The sequence below is a fragment of the Leuresthes tenuis genome, unplaced genomic scaffold (genome assembly GCF_036924035.1).
Source record: "Leuresthes tenuis unplaced genomic scaffold, fLeuTen1.0.hap1 SCAF_3, whole genome shotgun sequence".
NCBI lineage: Eukaryota > Metazoa > Chordata > Actinopteri > Atheriniformes > Atherinopsidae > Leuresthes > Leuresthes tenuis.
Genome location: NW_027325357.1, coordinates 27,175,201 through 27,194,457, shown reverse-complemented (window position 1 = coordinate 27,194,457; position 19,257 = coordinate 27,175,201). Strand labels below are relative to the sequence as shown.

Here is a 19,257-nt window from a genome sequence, read left to right as displayed (position 1 = left end):
TTTCATTGCATCCTTTTTCCAGTCATGTGTAATAGACTTATTTGGAGTGCAAGGAAAGCGACCTTTTTAAGAATGCGTGCACGGTGTCATCCATCTCTGCCATTGGGTTATTATTCCTCGTTGACTGGCTGCACAGGGCCGCAGCATATAAAGCAGTTTTGTGCTCCCATCTCGCCGCTGAGCAGAATTGTGAGGCTGCTCCGTTTGCCTCTCTCCTCTTTGATGTGATCCCAACTTTATCTTCTTGGGATACTTTAATAGGCTCTCCTGTTGAAAAGCACCAGTGGTGAAGATATGGAAAAAAAATTCACACTTGGCTTTTGATTTATGAGGACATGTCCGAATTTATTCATTTACATTTTTTATTTGCTTGGGAGAAATATTTCTGCTTCTTCACAAGCTTTTTTGCTGGTTTTGGTTGCAGGCATGGGCGCTCGGGGCTCCGGAGCAAGCCACCTCAGCCGGTTTTCCTGCTCAGCGGTCTTCATCTGCGCACTGCTCTGCTCCGTCTGGTGATGCTACAGTCCTCGCCCTGTGGAGCCCCACTCCTCCTCATGCCTTCATTCAGCCTGCTCTATGTTGACCCTCCAGTGGACTGAAAGTTTCAGTGGCAGGACTGGGAAAGAGTAGGTAGGATTGGACTGTGTCAATATCCTAAAGGGACCGTGCCACTTCTTTTAACTGACCTTTTGATGAAGACGTGTTGAATTAAATTCATGGTATCTTTCAGTATTTCTCCCAGTGTTAAAAGTGCCGCAGTGCTCTAGGTTTTCATTTTAGAAGTTCCTGTGTCTTCATGACTTTTCTTCTTTAGTATCTTTGGAGATACTGTTGCCTTAAAATCCACTTATCAAAAACAGTCCAAACCAAAGTAGATGACTGAGGCTGCTTGCTGTAACTCAACGTTAAACTTAATCTTTACACAATCATCTTCATAGGCAGAGCAATTACAATATAATCATTGGTGTATGTTTAATTTCTTAGCTCAATTTTTCTGAAATTATCCTTCTGCCCTGAAGAAATAAACTCATAAACATCCTGTTCAGCTTTTGCCAATAGAAGCATCCAGTGCAGTCATAAGATTTTTACCAGGCTTTGTCAAATATATGGTTGATGCATAATTGATCAGCTGTGCCTGAAACCCACTTATCTCTGTGTCCTGAAAGGATACTGTCTGTTCGAGAGCCACGGGCTCCTGAGCTTTAGGCCCCCTCCACAACACTCTGATAGATCTTGGTATTTTGCTCTCTATCTCATGCTCCTCTTGAATAATAAATGCCTATCACACTCTGCATTCTCAGTCTCGTGAAAAAGTCTTGATTGAGGAGAATAGATGTGTGGTGTGGCTACGTCGAGCAGATCCCACGAGTACTGTTCCATCTCTAAATTAAAACGATCAGTGTTCTAAGTCGTACGCTGTCTACACCCCAGATGACCAGCTGTCACAGTGCACATTGGACTACAGGATTACAGTGCCTTCACCAGAGCTCACCCCAGCATTTTTCTGTCTTTCCTTTTTAAACAGCAATGAGAAAGATTTGTGTTGCAGCAGAGATATTGTTTGCTTTGCTTGTCTTTTCCGAAGAATATCAGTTAAGAAGGAGAGGAAGCTTGGAATGTAGGAGCAAACCCTAATTGGAAATGGTATGTTGATTAAATTTTCATTGGGGCATGGGAGCACCGAAGGGTTGACAGCTTTGGGAAAGCTCCGATGGATAGCGATATATGATGGAAATTTAGGTCCCAGTATTTATGATCTGTGGCATAATAAATGTATGACTCCATCCGTATCATAATTTATGGGCTATTAAGGCATCAGAATAATGGATGAGAATACCATGGCGAAGGAACCCTGACTGGAAATGGAGCACAAGGCATGGTTGTCATTCTCCCCTCACCTCACCACCGTCTGTTGGACACATACCAGACTGAACAGTAACAAAAGAACATTGCTGCTCTGCTGAGGGAGCTACTTTTCACGCCCTTTTATCGTGTGGATGAGTCATCCAAATAAGAGCTGAGGTGTGATTGCTGGGGTCCTGGCAATGTTTAAGTGGAAGGATACAGTCAACTGAACTGCTACACATTACTGTGCCTTTGCCAAACATGGGGTTGTGTGTGGTTGTTAGCCAGAGGCTTTTGTTGTCTGCATTTTGCACTCTTTACTCCCCCCAACCTCGCATCCTGAGTCGAATGAAAGCACAAGGAATTGATGCAAGGTGACTGGAAGTCCTCACTTAACTGTCTGAACAGGTGTGCGGGACCCCAGAGGCCTCATAAAAGGTCCAAACACCCGGCATAATCAGGCTGTCCTATCTGCTCCTTGACTGGATTCATAAAACTCATTGCTGGTTGATTAGACTGCTGCAGACCAGTCAATGGGATATCGATTTTCCTGGCCCATTATTGCGGCTGTCACAATTCAGCTGCTTGACTGACTGATGGCCATGTTCTTATGCACTTGCTCTGTTGTGTTACTGTGATGTTTCAGATGTCCTCCACTATGTCCTCCACTATTTCCACAACTTTACTCCCCATCAGATGACTTCAAATGCATTCTTTTTTTTTTCTTGTTGCATATTGGTTTGATTAGAAATCTAATTGTATTTGCTCAGTTTTTCACAGCATTTACTCATTTCCGTTTCAGATTCAGAGAAACATAGTTGTAGTGAATTAAAAGATTGTCATTTTTAATTGGAGCAGTGACCTGCAATTGATTAGCTGGTTTTGAGTTGCAAATCAAAGCAAACCTAGCTTAGTGCTCCTAAGTATTATTGCTGTATCTTCCTTGCTAACAGCATAGAAGCCCAACCACACCAGTTTCCAAAACTGTGAAATTTAATGTTGACAACAATTCAGACTGGCTTTGATCATGGGAATCACATTTTTGTCTTGAATGTGGTTGAAATTCTTTTTGTGCTGTTGTTGTTTTAGTCGGTAAGCGATGGCCAAAACTGATCGTGCTTGTAGCTTATTATCTGTGTTGCATTGTCTGCATTTATTTCTCTCTAATCAGTCGAATTATAAGCAGCCTCAGAAGAGTCATGGTTTCCAACAAGTTGAGTTTCAGAGGTGTAAACAAGCAGCTTTTATAGCCTTGTGCTTTTAATGTATCAATTTCCACAACAGCTAATGACATGTTAGCATTGCAAACTATTAAGTGTGAAAATCAGTTTTTTTTTTTTTTTTTTTACTTTTTAATGAGTTGAAGTCATAAGAAATGTAAAAGAAGATCGGAGAGCTAGCACTACCATCTACTTGACTGGCTAGCATGTATAGCTGTTAGCGCTACAGCTAGTTTGCCTTATTCATATATTTTCTAGATCTGATATTTGTGAATAATCAGTCTATAGACAAAGGACAGGAACTTGCCAGTGGAACTTTTCTGGTTTCCAGTCCAGTCTGGAGTTGTATTTGTTTTGACCAATCTCATTTGAACGGGCTTCAGTTGCGTGCAGGTAGATTCCTTGTAGAAAGCAAAGAAGGCTATATGCATTAGCTAAAAAAAATCTCGAACCATCAACTATCATTGGAAAGAGATTTAGCTTTTTAAAATTGTGTCTGCATTCACTTTTTCTTTTTTCAGATAAGTAGATAGTGGATATCTCTTATATGGAGTCATGTAAAGCCTGGAAATACTGGCCAACATTTCCCCAGGGGGCTAAGTCATTGGACAATTTTTGATTGGTTTCAAGTGCCCATTTCACATATGTATTTCAAGTACATTCAGATAAATATGTGCGACTGTGCTACTCTCTGGTGTGGCCAGGCCTCAGAGCTGCTTCTCTGTAGTGTAATTATTTTTGTTGATATCTTTAAATGAAGTAACCTGAGTACCAGATGATGGGCTAATAAGTAAATGATTGACATTATGTAACTGTGTGGCAGTTTTTTTTTTTATTATTATTTGCATAGTTGTAGTGGAGCCTGGTGTTTCTCTGTCCATGGTCACAGGAGAAAAAAAATTATGTTTTTGGCTTTGTACTTTGATTAATACTACAACCCAAAATCTAAACAAAGTTAAGGAGTTTATCGGTATTAGTTGGACTGGTTAAACTGTATTGGTCACAGAACAAAAACATATTTATATCCATGAGATTGTTTTAGTTAGATTAGCCTCTGTGGTTATCACTGTTTGAAATGAGTGCTCCTGGTACAGTGTAAATAGCTTGCATATATTTTTTGAACATAGCCATCAAAGACAACCTGACTGCTTTTCAATAGTGTGTTTTCTGGCTTTAATACTAGTGTATTAATCAATGATCTCTGTGAGATACTGACATGTAAAATTTAATTTTCATATTGAAAAGTAACTGTAATATCTTGTATACTAAAAATGTGCATGTTAATCATTGTTTAATTGGTGTTTTTTTTTTCTAAAATTGTAACTTAATAAAATGTTTATTCCAGCAATTGACTTTTTTCTTCTATTTCTACCAAACTATATGTATATGTACTTATATACCAATAGCTGTGCTACATCTAGGAATCCAGACACAGCAAAATGACCAAAAATCCAATATCACCACAAGAGTCAGGGTGTCCAAAGGGTACTGAGTGCGTATTAGAGAATATTTAAATATACACAGCATAATATTTGCTCATAGGTTTATATTATTACAGTGCTAATCTCAAACCCTTTACCTTCATTTTATACCTTTCAAACCCTGTCTAATCATTCACTTTCTATATTTTTCAATACTTATACATTTTTATACAGAAATGTGATCTGAATATACAGAACACATTAATGCATTTAAAATGACAAAAATTTGACATTTGAAAAATATAGAGGGGATCAACTTAGTTGGGTTAAAAGAAGTGCTAAAATTGCATGTTTTTCTTAATTTATGTACAATGTGAAATGGAATAAAGCTTTAAATTGCCCTCAAAGCATACATATCAAATGTTTAAATACTGTGATTGAGATCGATCTGTTGGAGGGCACTACAAAGAATCAATTTCTTTGTTTCTTTTCTTCACATATTTTGCAACTAATACATACAAGATTAACTTTTCATATCCAAAATCAGAGTTAGGGCTTGTTGTTATGGGAAAGAAAATAATGAAACATCTACATCATGACCTAGTTTTTATCCCTACATGTGCCATGCTTGGTACAAACTGGACTATAGGCCTTGCTGCTGAATAATTCAGTGAACTTCAGTGAGAGGACTTTACAAATATCAAGTGAGATCTAATGAGAAAATTAGATGTATTAACTTAAACATAGCTAAGCGACATCTAAGCAATGCTTGATTAAGCTAAAAGCACCTCCTCCCTTAATCCACACCAAGAACTGTAGAAAGCTGCTGCTGGTGGGATTCACACATCGCTGGCAAGCTGGCCTTTTTAGTCGGTGAGATCTGAACAGGATTACTTTATGTCACAGCAGTTTGTAGAGCAAAGGAGTGTTTTAGAATATAATCACCCGATTCATCAAAGCACAGCTTTGCACTGCCTGCTCGGCTCTGCATTTTACCCATCATTAGCACTGCAGAGCCACAGTGCCCATGAAGAAAAGATGCTTCTTTACTTCTGACCTGAGGTTCTTTCTCAGTAATACACAGGTTGAGGGTTTTTAATTTGGGTACAATATTCATGTATACAAAGCCTCATGCTAAAGTTATGCATTTGATTAACTGATCAGCACAAACACCTCATACCAACTGGATGGATGGTTGATTTGAGCTTGTTATACAGCCACAAGACCTGGAAATCTTGCAGTCATTGAGTCCACTATGAACTCCTCTGTATACCAAAGTATTCTAGAGTCAAATGACAGATAAATCTTGGCTAAAACAGGGTCATCAACAGGACAATGATCCAAACACAGCAGCAAATCTACAACAGAATGCCTGAAAAAGAAAAGAATAAAGGTGTTGCAAAGGTCCAGTCAAAGTCCAGACCTCAACCTGACTGAAATGCTGTGGTGAGACCTTAAGAGAGCTGTGCATAAACAATATGTCTACAAACCTTGATGAAGTGAAGCAATGTGGTGAAGAAAAGTGGAACAAAATTTCTCCACAATGATGTGACAAACTGGTAACATCACTTTGGAAAATAATTATCTCTTAATTCATACCATGAAGAAACACATCAGAGATGAGTCATTCAAGCATTACAGATACCAAAGAACGCCTTGACACCACGTTTCAGAGGAGTTTTTACAAAACTGCACAAGAAAATCCCATATACTTGTTTGTCTTTGGCTCAGGTCAGGTTCTAATCACAAGACTATTGTCTCACTAAATGTCACGTAATGAAAGACGTGGGCGAAACTGAGCATTTCAAGGAAAAATAGTTTGTTGTAAACCACCACAGAATCTCTTTTAATTTCAGATGAACGGTAAGAAAAAACAGTCTGAAATAATCTGCAAGACATACAGATGGAGACTTCTGCCACAGTATGATTTCATAGATTTCTCTTCAGCGGCAGCGCTGCTTTGTCCCTGGTCATTATAGATGCTCCATCAGTGTTTGCTAATTAGGAGGGCACCTTTTTTACAGACAACAAGGGGAGAGACGCAGGAGGGAGACTTGGAAATTAATCACCAAGGTTTATTAATGAGGGGGTATTGGCCTTGTGTGCCCAGAGAACAATATGAAAAGGAGCGATCAGAGACTAGCTTCATTCATCAGTCTGGCGACTGTGTGACGCCACCAGCAAAGTAAAGCTTTTTGAGGCAATTTACAATGGAACAATTTAAGGAGAGTAAATTGTCGCTTGGAATAACACAATTTTTCTAAACTACATTCTGATCTCAAATGTTACTGCTTGCTATGCTAAGCTGCTGTGTATGTAGTCTTTGGGGGACCTTGATTAAAAATATCTCTCTCAGGCTACTTTTATATTTAGAATTAATTTCCCAGAACTTACAATGAAATTGTATTCTATTGTATAGCATGACAGCATACAAGGGGCTCTGTTGGTCTGAATAAAGGACCAGAGGCCACAGGTGGGTAAATTCACTGACCACAGTAAACATTTTTCATTATGTACAATCATCGATGCTATTTAGCACATCGTAAATATTATTGTTCATTTTTGTTATTTTTGTAAATCACATAATATTTTCAAAAACATTGATATTTTGTGCAGTAAGTTCACATGTCTAATGTATTTTTTTGGGCATTGTATGCAATTCTTCTGTGATTTTATTCCCATGGTATTGGCTCTTTGCAACATGCACTTTCTACTTAAAAAAGAGGTCAAAAAAGTCCCCAAAAAAAGTTTTGCTCAGCAAAACCAATTAATTGCAGCTGCCAGGAAAGCAAATCTAAATTTTGGATTGTATTTATACATGAGTTGGCGTAACCACAGATGACCATATAAGGAAGAGGGCAGAAGGACAAACTGGGACAAGGTCCTCCCTTACTTGCAGTGAGGTCAAGGGAACCTCACGAGGGAGCTTTGACTCATAGGTGGCTCCAGCCAAACCCCCTCATATCTCCCAGATCTCACTGAGCTTTAAAGGCAAAATTCAAAGCTCCATCCAACAGGCAGCATTTCAAGTGTAGATGGCCTGGAGACGGTGACTTTGTGTTGGAAATTTTTGTGGGTTACCTCATAACTACTTGCAAGTTCTACATGAAGTACATAGGGCCAGTGGAAGAGAGAAGTAGGTCATTGATCATTCCGGTGAGAGGCAGTGCTTTCAGATGACTGGAGGTTGTACTGAAATGATCGAAAAATGCCCTCTGTGACTGAAGGTAAGAAATCCAGTAACATTTTCAGCAGTGTGTTTGAGCTCAAGATGGATTGCTAGTTGTCATGGGAATTTCAGAGGTTTTTCATCCAGTTAGAGTCAGCTCAGACAAGTAGGTTTCCCAGTTCAAATCTTAGTCCAACCAGAAAAGATTTGAGCAGAGAAAGTGGAAAAGCGAATGAGGAAGGGTTTCCCCCACCCCCCAATGAATGCTGCCAAACTGCCCTTGACATAGTCACTTAACCCCAATTTTCTCTCTGCTCTGTGACCAACAGCAGAGGCTTTTGACTGTGCTGGGCAAACTGAAGAAATTAACTGAGTGAGATGGCATGAAGCTTTTCTTTTCATAAAAAACAAAAAACAAATCAGAAAAACAAGGTTACTGTAAAACCTTTAATAATAACAGCATTTAATTTTATAAAAGATTACCTAGATTAGATTAAATAGGGTTTTCAAGGTCAGGTTGAGGGCAAATCAACAGAGTAGGATGATAAAAGGCTGATAAATCTTTTTAACCTTCTGTCATTACTTTATAAAGAGAAAAAAATCTATAAATCAGAAGCAGAATTTTCCGTTTGATCTCAACTTTAAAAGTGTGGAGAATTATTCCATAAATGTAAATGTGATCTTGTGAGTGATGGAGCTTTATCCTTGATCTGTAAACAGTAGTTGAAAAACTAATTTAATTCCATGATCCCCTCAGCAGGTGATCAAAGACCAGGCCTCAGATTCTATTGTTGCTCCATATAAAAAAAAAGAAAAGTTTATTATCATAGTTAAAATTAAAACCTCTAGATCATTCCTTGTCTCTGCTAGACTGACATAGCTCCCTTATGGGGGAGTGTGACTAGTTTTGAAAAATGTTTAGATATTTTCCCAGGAGAATTTTGCATTACAACAAGATGAGCAGTGTTATTCACTGCACCTGTCTTATTGTTGTGGCTGACCTGTGTATACTGTGAATAATGCAGGAAACGTGACTCTCACTGTAATAAATATGTGTGAACAGTGCTGAGGAAGAACATTAGTGCAAACTGATCCAAGTCTGACTGACGGAATGCTGTGGCTTTAACAGACTGATGAAGACAACATGGTTGTTTACATATGTGAAAGACTATAGGTGATTATCCCACACCTCTTTTACTAAAAATATATAGTAAAGGAGAATTAACGTCCAGCCTACTCTCCGAGAGGTTATTCTGCAGTTGCAGTATACAAAATTAATGCTACGCTTGCAAGGACACATTTTCCTTGTCAGGAAAATGTAAATAGTCCTTGCTCTGCCTTTGTTAGAAACTGTTCTCACATCATGTGTTCTCTGCAATTATCTGCTTCATCTACTCATGGCATTTTGTGTCTCTTTGTGGGTGTGTGTGTGTGTGTGTGTGTGAGGGATGGGAAGTGTTTCTCTGAAAACATGTTCTGCAGAATTTTCTTGTTTCGTGGAAATAACAACAAGTCCATTCCATGTCTTTTACGTGCACTTGGTCCCACGAATGTCAATGTCTATTCTGCATGTACGGGCATCTATTGCATGTGTGTTCCTCCATTAAAGAAGTCACTTTTGGGCTACACTTAGTTTATACTATATTTTATATTATATCTACATAATATAATATCTATTATAATATCATAATCCATCCATTTTCTATACCCACTTAATCCGTCGGTTGGGAGGGCTGGAGCCTATCCCAGCGGTCATCGGGCGAGAGGCGGGGTACAGCCTGGACAGGTCGCCAGTCCATCACAGGGCCACACAGAGACAAACGAGACAAACAACCACACATACGCTCACACTCACTCCGAAGGACAATTTTTTTTAAAGTCACCAATTAACCTAACATGCATGTTTTTGGACAGTGGGAGGAAGCCGGAGTACCTACGCATACACGGGGAGAACATGCAAACTATAATACTATGACAGAATTTCTTAAAGAGCTTACTGTTTACTTTGTTCAAAACAATACAACTCTGCCCTTTAAGACTAGGCAATACCATCATTCTCCGACAAGCCCAATCTCTGACAAAGACATCAGCATATGATGCTCTAAAACCTGTATATACTTTCAGCATTGACGGTAGCACGCCAGATGTGCAAGTTGCCAGTTCTATAGACACTAATGCGCTCTCATAACCCATGAACTGAACAAGCTGCATGGTCCCGTTCCTCTTTAGTCTTGGGGACAAAGTGTCCATGATTTCCAAAAAGAACTTAAAATTTCAATAAGTCTGACCACAGAAAAGTTTTTTACTTTACCTCAGTCCATCCTAAATGAGCTTTGGTCCAGAGAAAATGGCAGCGCTTCTGGATCACCTTCACAAATGGCTTCATCTTTGATGGATGGCTTGGTGATCTGTGTTCACAGACCATGATTCTGGAAGTGTTTCTGAGTCCATACAGGGATTTCCATGATAGAATCATACCTGTTTTTAATGCAGTGCTGCCTGCGAGCCCGAAGGCATCCACTATTGATTTTTGGCTGTCCACCCTTGAGAGTTGTCTTCATATAGATTTCTCCAGATTCTCTGAGTCCTTTGATGATATTATGTACTGTGGACAATGGCATCTTCAAATTTTATACTGTATTGTATAGTTTGTGGATTGAACATAGGAAAGTTCTGTCATATAGACCTGATGCAGAGGTGCAACTGATATCTGCAAATTATATCAGTAGCAACTGATATCTATATGCTCTCTATGCCTTTGGACATATAGAAATGTCCAAAAGCCTTTTGGTGGATCTCTCCCTTTATTAATATTTACATTGCCAGTTTTATTGCAGAGCATTGTATGGTGCCAATCTATACCAGTGCCTGCACCTTCCTTATCAAGACAGATTATTATTTCAATGCTTAAGAATTGTTCCTGTACCATGAATAAATTTCAACTCAGGTAACTTAAGGAATTATGGCAAAGTTCAAATAATACACTTTAATGATGATTCTTCTCCTGTATCAAAGCAGTGCATTGCCGCAACTAAATCCCAAACAGACTTCAAAAGATGCTGCCAATTGCACAGCCTGAACACCTTAAATTAATGAACAATGTCAATTTAATTTCTTTTCTCAGCTTGAAACAGTTTTATAAGGACAGCTAAGCTAAATGTAAATACAGTGTCTCATGATTTAGTTTCAGATAATACTCATTCATTCTCTACCCAAGTGACACCTTCACTCTTAATTCATTTTTCAACTGATGACAAATTGATTACAGTTTTACACTCAAGTTATAATCACACTAATAATGAAGTCGTATGTGCACTGCATCCTTAAGGACTAACTGCTGTTTTCTATGAATTCTTCTGTTTTGTACAAGTGATAATGACAGCAACGCAGACTGTGGAATTATACACTTGTCTCACAGTTATGATAAAAGAGCTGACCCATTGGTTAAAGTTAGAAAAGCATGATCTCCAATTTAGGCTGATTAGTGGACAGGCACTGAACAATGTTCTTTTTTCCCACATTTTTAGCACGACCTACAATCAGCGTAGAATATTGTCTGCTTTATTCAGGAGAAAAGAAAAGGAGCTTCAACATGGATGTGAGGTCGAAATAGCAGAGCAAGCACGTGAGCTCAGTGCTCCTCTCCTTTTCCTGTGAATTCTGCCCAGTGCAGCTGCATTCACAATAACCATTTGTAACTGATTTTGTAAACCTCCATTTGGAAAGACAAGTTTGCATTGCTAAGAGCGTTCACAAACTCCAACTGCAGTTTCAAATGTTTTTTTTACCCATGTCTTGTCCAGCATCATAGCAAGCTGAATAGTAATCTGAATACCATGTTGTGCCAAAAACAAGCTTTTTTCATATATTTTTTTATGAATATAAAGCTTCCCTTGATGCCAGAGTACCGCTTATCTATTTATTTTTGCTAAAATACTTATTAATGGGAAAAGGGAGAGCATCAAACATGGTCTTTAAAAGAAGGCCAATAATATTAAGACGTCACTTTGGAGGGAAAAAAGAGACAAACACTGTCCTTGAAGATAAATGATGCCCATACACTGCAAAGCTCTACAGAAATTCAGAATACATTGATTGAAGGTTAATTTCAAAGAAACATAAGAAATGTCATCAGAAAAAAAAAAAAAAACCCTGAAACAAGAAGCCAAAACCATAGCAACTGACAGAATAATCATTATCTTTGCTCGGCACAAGCAACATTGTTGAGGAGGTGTTGTAAATAGCAATGGCTTCATGTGATGCCAAAATCTTGTAATACCTAAAGGGATGAGTCATTTTGTGACATTATTATGGTACATACTTTGGCAAGTTTATTAACCGGAGTTTGCAGCATATTATGAATAATTTCACAGTTGAATATCTCATTAACCTTAACAATTATTTATAAAGCTTGGAAAACTTTTTTTTTTTTAACTTTTCATTAATTGCTTTTCAGTGACACTGATATATTTCGTGTTCATACTGTCTTCTCATGAGAAGAAATTTACAATATGAACCCTAAATCTGTCGGCACTGTAATTTTTAATCACAGTCACATGCTTTTGATATTTAGATCCTCATTTCTCTGCTTATTTTCCAACTCCAAACTATTTAAATGCGAATGCTTGAATTAGATTTCATTATTTTCAGTTTATTTATAGCTGTGTTATGAGGGAGGGCATAGCCTACAATAGTGAGCACCTCATAAAGTGCATAATTATAAGACAGTTTTATTGCCTCAGCTAGGCTGGGGGAAAAAATAAAAAAGAGAGAAACATAACCCATGTATCATTCTTGAATAAACTGAATTATTTAGGATTGACTGGACGGTTAACACGGTCAGCAGTATTTTGCACACTTGACCTGATTAAGAAGCTCCCAATAGGACTGAATAAACTTCAGGTTCACTTACATATAAACTCACAGATATGTGGAAAAGAGGTGCAAGTGTTTATGGGCACCATCCCAGATTTAATTTTGAGGTCATATTGAGTCATATCAATATTAATGAGAATTTCAAATAAAGGCCTGGTATGCAGGTCTGGCTCCCCAAGTTGATGAAGTAAATGAAGGCATCGGCCAAAATGTTCAAACTGGCCAATTAGGTCGGAAGCCTTGAGAAGGAATTGACAAAATTATTGACAAATACAAAAGACGGTGTCAAAACCTTTCCAACTCAGCATCTCAGTGAGTTTATCAGCTATAGTCTTGGTGAAAATAAACTATAAACTTGTGTATTTGTCAGGATTTGTACTTAATTACCTATCATTCTGTCACCCATTTATTGTCCAATCAAAGCATACGCACCATAATTGCATTAATATATTTAAATAGCAGCACAAGATGGCCTCCACAAAGGACACATTCTAAAAGGTGATTTCCTTTTTAGATGATCAAACAAACTTCCCTTTAAAGTCAAATATAAGCCAGCCTACAGAAAACCAGCAACTGATTTTGGATAGTGTCAATGAAATAAAGAAAACAAGAACCAAATGACATGTGTTTAATCTTCTCCTTTCTACACAAAGGTTAGCTTGTAGACAAAAGGGGAGCTAGTGCTTCATCATAGTTAGGTTACCAGCAGCCCATTATTCTCCACTGTCACTGTTCCAGAACTGCAGCCTACCCAGAGAATCCAGAAGCACAAGCTGTCACCTGTTCAGAGACGTGGCTCAGGACAAAATGGGTGAAGACAGACACCACTAAAGAGGAGTCACACACTGAAGTGTCACATTTAAAGCAAGAAAAATCTGAGGACAGATTTTCAGAGATTTTATAGCCAGATGACTTTTGATGGGGCAGATGGATGGACTTGTGCTGGATCACTAATGGTCTCAGGACACCACTTTGAGTCAGGTCATAGGGAGGTGGAGGACCGGTGCCGTTATGTGCTGCTGTTATTGTCGAGGAGAAGCTGGTTCAACTGATTCAGAATAGATAAGTGAGTTTGGTAAAGATATTTTAGTTGCCTAGTAATTTCACACACTGACAGTTGCCTGTAAACTGTACATATATATTCAATATTCATATATTCATATGAAAACAACAACAGTTACCGTGCCCTACTTAAGTATTCAGGCTGTGTTTCAATAACATTTTAGACTGCATGAGAGCATTGTGTTTATTTAACAATCTAATCAATCCTGAGGAATCCAATATGCCAAATATTTGTACAGTATATTTGCTGATATTCCCCAAATTCAGTCTTAAGTACATGACATTAAAGGAAAGTGAAGGAATTGTGAGCACAAAGGGCTTTCACATGAAAATTAATTTTAGACACCCAACAAATCTCCATGAAGAGAGCATTTGGTGACAGAATGAAAAAAAAAAAACAAAAAAAAAACTTCTTAACTGGAGGTTTGTGAGTTCCTCCAAAGTTTGAAATAGAATCTTTGAACTTTCTTCTCTCTTTAGACTTCACATGTATTTCATTAGTCTCTGAAGAAAAGTGCTGAATTGTTCTGTAAATACTATTTGTGTTTATACCAGCACAGTTGACGTTGCTGAGGTAACTGAGATTTCTGTATTTTGTTTATGCTGCCACCCTAAACACATCCAGTATAGTCCCGTGCAAATTGGCTTTGTGGTTCTCATTACAAAAGGTCCCATTTTAAGTGATCTGATTCAGTTGGATAAGGGACATCTTAATTTGCATAACAAGTTTCTGTAAAAATATGCTAAACACACACTTTGCAGTACAATGTCAAGTGCACGAAAGCTGAACATCACAACATCGCACATTACTGCTATTATAGACTCCAGCTATGCATCTATGAGGTAAAGAAATCATTTTATGTCCTTTTGTTTAACAAGTCTGCACAATTTTTAAATCTTACTATCTACGTCATGCTTTGGTTAAAGGAAAAAAAGCACATACACAATACCACTATACCTTTTTTAACCATGTTTGTACAGCTCTGTTTATGGAATCTATCAGATAAATGTTACTTAAACCAGCGTAATGCTATACCTTTACTTACAATGACAACAACATAGCACAAAATAGCACAAACAGGGCTTACACTAGCATACACTGAGCAGATAGAAAAATACTTAAAATGTATATTATTTTATATGTATACATATATTTTGACACAAATAAAACTCAATCCCTCTTGAGGCATGTTATTGCATTATGAAAGAAACTACAGTATCCAGCCTGAGAGCTACTACTAGCACAAATACCAAACAGGACTCACACAAGCACACACTGTGTCACAAAGGTAGACAGTCAAAATTTTGTAATTCCTTTGTCACAAAATAGCTTCCCAAACCCCGGGATTCTCTGTTGGTCCATTTGCTGTGTATTTCAGGTTTTTGGCAGCTAACGTAAAGAACTGTTGCTCCTATCAGCTAAATTTCACAGATGCCCACGTGTTTATTTTCGTTCCAGTACAGTGTATTGATGCTGCTTAAAAAATGGAAAAACAGAATTTCCATTTTTTGACTGGGAAAAATTTAAGAATGCCACAGAAAAGTTTACTTGGTGAATCAAGTATTCATGAAAGTAGTAGTGGAGAAACATTTGCTTATTTCTTTGTTAAATTCAAGAATGTCTGACTGTGACCCATGTTTGGATTATCCACATCCAACTCTGATAAAATCCAACTCTGCCCACATACAGTTTGCCCGGTTATGTGTCAGGGTGATAATGAACATATGGGTGGAGTTGGATGGTCCAACTCCATTTTCCACAACTTGGTTGCAGTGAGAGGCTATCCCTTACATTAAGTGAACTTTGCAATTACTGGTGAGAATTCGCTGTTAACATCAAAGCAAAAAGAAGAAGCAAGGATCTCAGCTTACCACTTCAGTGCTACAGCAAATGCAACATTACTTGAAGCTGATCGATGGAATTAAAGATGAGGACGCTGAACAATTCTACTCTGAGCTGAGAGTGTAATCTAACCTTGAAATCTAAATTGCTCTTGAATGGGATATTTTCCAACCTACAGGTGACTTCAAAGCAGTTGGACAGGTTGTGTGATATTTGACTTTTTCAGTTAGGTCACTTACACTATGTTCATAGTTTGTTCCCTTTAATGTAGAAGTGTACTTCACTATCCAAGTCACAGCGCAAATTTCTCATTTATTGGAATTTGTGCTGTATATTTAAATCTAATACTTATAGATCATCTTGGCAAGAAAAAATAAGGATGAATTATTAATAACACATGTTAATGCAAGAATGTCTGTGCAACAGATTCACTTGAGCACCATGAGTCATCATGTCATCATGGGAAGTTATTTATACAGTCAGCTTAGAGAAACATCTATGGAGAATTTAAATAGTTATTTAATTGAACATCTTGCAAAAAAACAGAGCCTGACATATGTTAATATGTCAGTTTTTTCTGCCCAATAATTTGTTCTCTTGCACATAAGCCTGGAGCAAATTAAATATGCATTTGAATTATCTGAATTATACATTTGTATCAGCAGCACATTAAAGCAATGATGGTGTGGTGATTAGCACTCCTTAATTGCTGCTGTGTTTAATCAATACCTTTCTGTACAAGGGCAGTTTCACAGTATATATTCTTGAATATTAATGAGTACATTGATAGGTATCTTCCAAGTGTCAGCACATTATTTTCATTTTCAGCAACTGAGTGTCTTTGGAAATTCTCAAAGTTTGGGTAATTGGTGTTCTCGTTGTGTTTGTCATTGTAGTTCTGTGAAACATCAGTCTCTCAGTGTTTTTCTAGAGTTCATATATGAAAAGTGTACTGCCCTGAGCTTTCCTGAAGAAGGGCATGCCAATCATGTAGGCTTGTAAGATAATTGAGGTCTGTCACTGGGCATCAGAAATCCCTGTGCTGGAGCATCTCCACCCCTCCTCCTCCTCACTATAGCTTAATTAAGACTCAACACACAGATGTGGATTCTGTATCCTGATGCTGCTGAAATACTCTGTTGAATATACACACAGGGATTATTTTCCACTAAGAAAAAACATGTGAGCTTTGTTTTTTTATGAACATACTAAGATGTGCATATCAGAACAAATATCAAACTGCTGCAGCTTATAATTATGAGATTCACACTAGGGTTGGGTGAACTGAAATACCTCTCTTGGCTGTAGCGAAAGGCCATTCTGTGTGGTGTTCCATAATATTACACTAATTCAATCTACAACAACCCCGCAGAGTTTATTTTTGATATAGATTAAATGTAATTTGCACAGGACAAATGCAGATACAAAAGTCACATACATCTGAAAAACTTTGAATAAGCCATGCGCTGTAAAGAAAATGTCTTTTTTTTTTCTTTACGGAGTAAAAATTCAAGCATAGGCACATCCTGAGCCACTGTGGAAAGCAATATACCCCTAATAGGTGCCAATATCATGTGAAGGGAAGGCAAGGGTGAGTCAATCAGTACTAATCTGGATCATAGCAAAAAGGCTCTTCTGTGGTTTGAACACAGGGCTTCCTTGATCAGACACTGGCGTTTTATGGCAGGACCTGAATTCAGTGCTGCCTGTCGGCCCAAGAGAATGTGAATTACGGTTCAATGTTCCTCGACAGTGCTGAGCTGGTGGCTTCATCTGTTCTGACAGGCTCTTGACTGTGTGTGATGATGAGAGACAGCTCCGTGTTGGGGCTCCGCACCGGCCCTTCGGCTGACAATGTGAATTATGGAGACCCAAAGAAGCAAGAGCATGCATCAGCAGACCCCCACTCCTATTAATCCTCCCCTCAGAGGTTCCATCACCGAGACCCCAGTCATACCTTGTTGTTGCTCACACACACTTCAGACAATGGCTGCGGCATGATAGAGGCAATACACTCAAGTGTTCCACTGACTGATTCTGCATCTTAAATTTCTCTCCAACATACACATAATTATTCAGTGGATTATCTTTGAGTGATTGGGTTGAGAAAAATTTAACTGAATAATATTGTATTAATCCTCAAAGGTAAACTATTTAGTTGTGGTTTCTAATATTGAAAATAAATATACTATTAACATTTATTTTAATAATATAAAAAATAAATACAAATGAATAGTAATTATTTTAGGGCTATTGCGATTTGGCAAGAATTACCTCCTTACCTTTTTATTGCAGCAGAGCTGAAGAGGCCTCTGACAGAGATAAAGCATGTTTAAACATGTTTTGTTTAATCAGTATGTTGTGTGCAGGGTGTGCAGTGTTTTCTATCTTTTTAGAAACTTGTGAATTTTGTTTTCCACTGACTCTGATGCTGCTGCACGAATAGATGTCTGCAAAGAAATTTCACTCTCTAGCACAGCCTATTCGAAGATAAGCAAGATCTTGTAGCAAACATCAAATGACATAAGCTTCGTCAAGAAGTAGAGTCTGCTCTGTCCCTTCCTGTAGACAGCCCCAGTAAAGTAAGTCTGTTCTCCAGATTAACACAAAGATTTTTGTAGTCCTCCACCTCTTTTCCCAGAATGGAGACAGTGTTTGGTTTATTTCTGGTCCCCCTAAAATCCAAAACCACCACTACATTCAAGATGAGGTGTTCCAATACTATGCCACTAAGTGGTCAACTCTGTGCTCAACTGCTTGTCTATCACAGAGTCATCTGAGTGTTTATGGAGATGACAGGACTCTGAGTTGTACTGAAAGTCTGAGGTGTGAAAAGAAAGCGAGTACAGTTCTCTGTGGTGCTCCTCTGCTACCAACCATGTCCTCAGACACACAAGACTTCAGTCTAACAATTGCTCCACATAATTCATTTGTTGATATTGTTATACTTTTAGAAAATTATTTCAATTATGTCGAAATATATTTGTTTTGCAACATTTTTTTTACACATGGTCATATTGTCATGGACACAATTTTTACCCTTCATATGCAGTTGATCTCACAACCACTTGAGGTCACACATTCTTTGAACACAATTAATGGCCGCAACTGTCTGCATGAACAAACAAATTAACAGTCTCCTTCAGTTGCACAACTCGTGGTCTGCTTGTTAGAAAATCAATATTCCAGGAGCCAAAAACTTATATTTTGTGGAGCTTCTCACATCATTGAAGGTGAAATTCCATCAAATGCACAGGGGAAAAAAAACAAAGAACTGGATCCTTACAGGGTTGCCTGTTTTGTACAGCCACACCAAAGACATCTGCACTGATAACAGAGAGATCTTCTGAAGCTAGCATGCTAGTCAGCCACCTCTTGTAATACCAGTTTGAACATCAGGAAGTGATAGTGAGTCACAGTAGCATCAAGTATGCTCATCAGTTACAGCATTACAGGAACAAAGATTACCACTTGTAAGTAGCCCATACTAAAACTCGTAGTCCAATCAAACAAGAGTGCATTTCTTTTGTCCTGTTGCTCCTTTTGGTATAAGCTGCACAAGGTATTCAGCTTCGATACATATGATTCCACAGCACAGGGACCATAAAATAAAAACTTAGGTCAAAGAGAAATATGAAGAATGTAGCAAGGAATTAAAACAAAGGTGTATATTTTCTGTAGAATTTGACAAGCAAGATCACCCATTAATTTACTGAGTTTCTCTGGACTGTTTAGAGAAGAAAGAAAAGGAAGCTTTCTGATGAGTTTGCATACAGGTAAGTATTGCCATAGTAACCAATGTTATTTTCATTCACATGATTT

At 38.0% G+C, this 19,257-nt stretch overlaps 1 protein-coding gene across 2 annotated transcripts in view; it reads left to right on the top strand.

Moving 5' to 3' along the window:
* cntn3b (contactin 3b) overlaps positions 1 to 4,360 on the top strand; it is a 58,481-nt gene extending 54,121 nt beyond the window's left edge. For both annotated transcript variants that reach the window (XM_072382857.1, XM_072382858.1), the window contains exon 23: positions 425 to 4,360. In XM_072382857.1, coding sequence (XP_072238958.1) covers positions 425 to 516 — 92 coding nt within the window. In that variant the 3' untranslated portion in view covers positions 517 to 4,360. The remainder of the gene's footprint in view (positions 1 to 424) is intronic.
* The last annotated feature ends 14,897 nt before the right edge of the window (positions 4,361 to 19,257 follow it).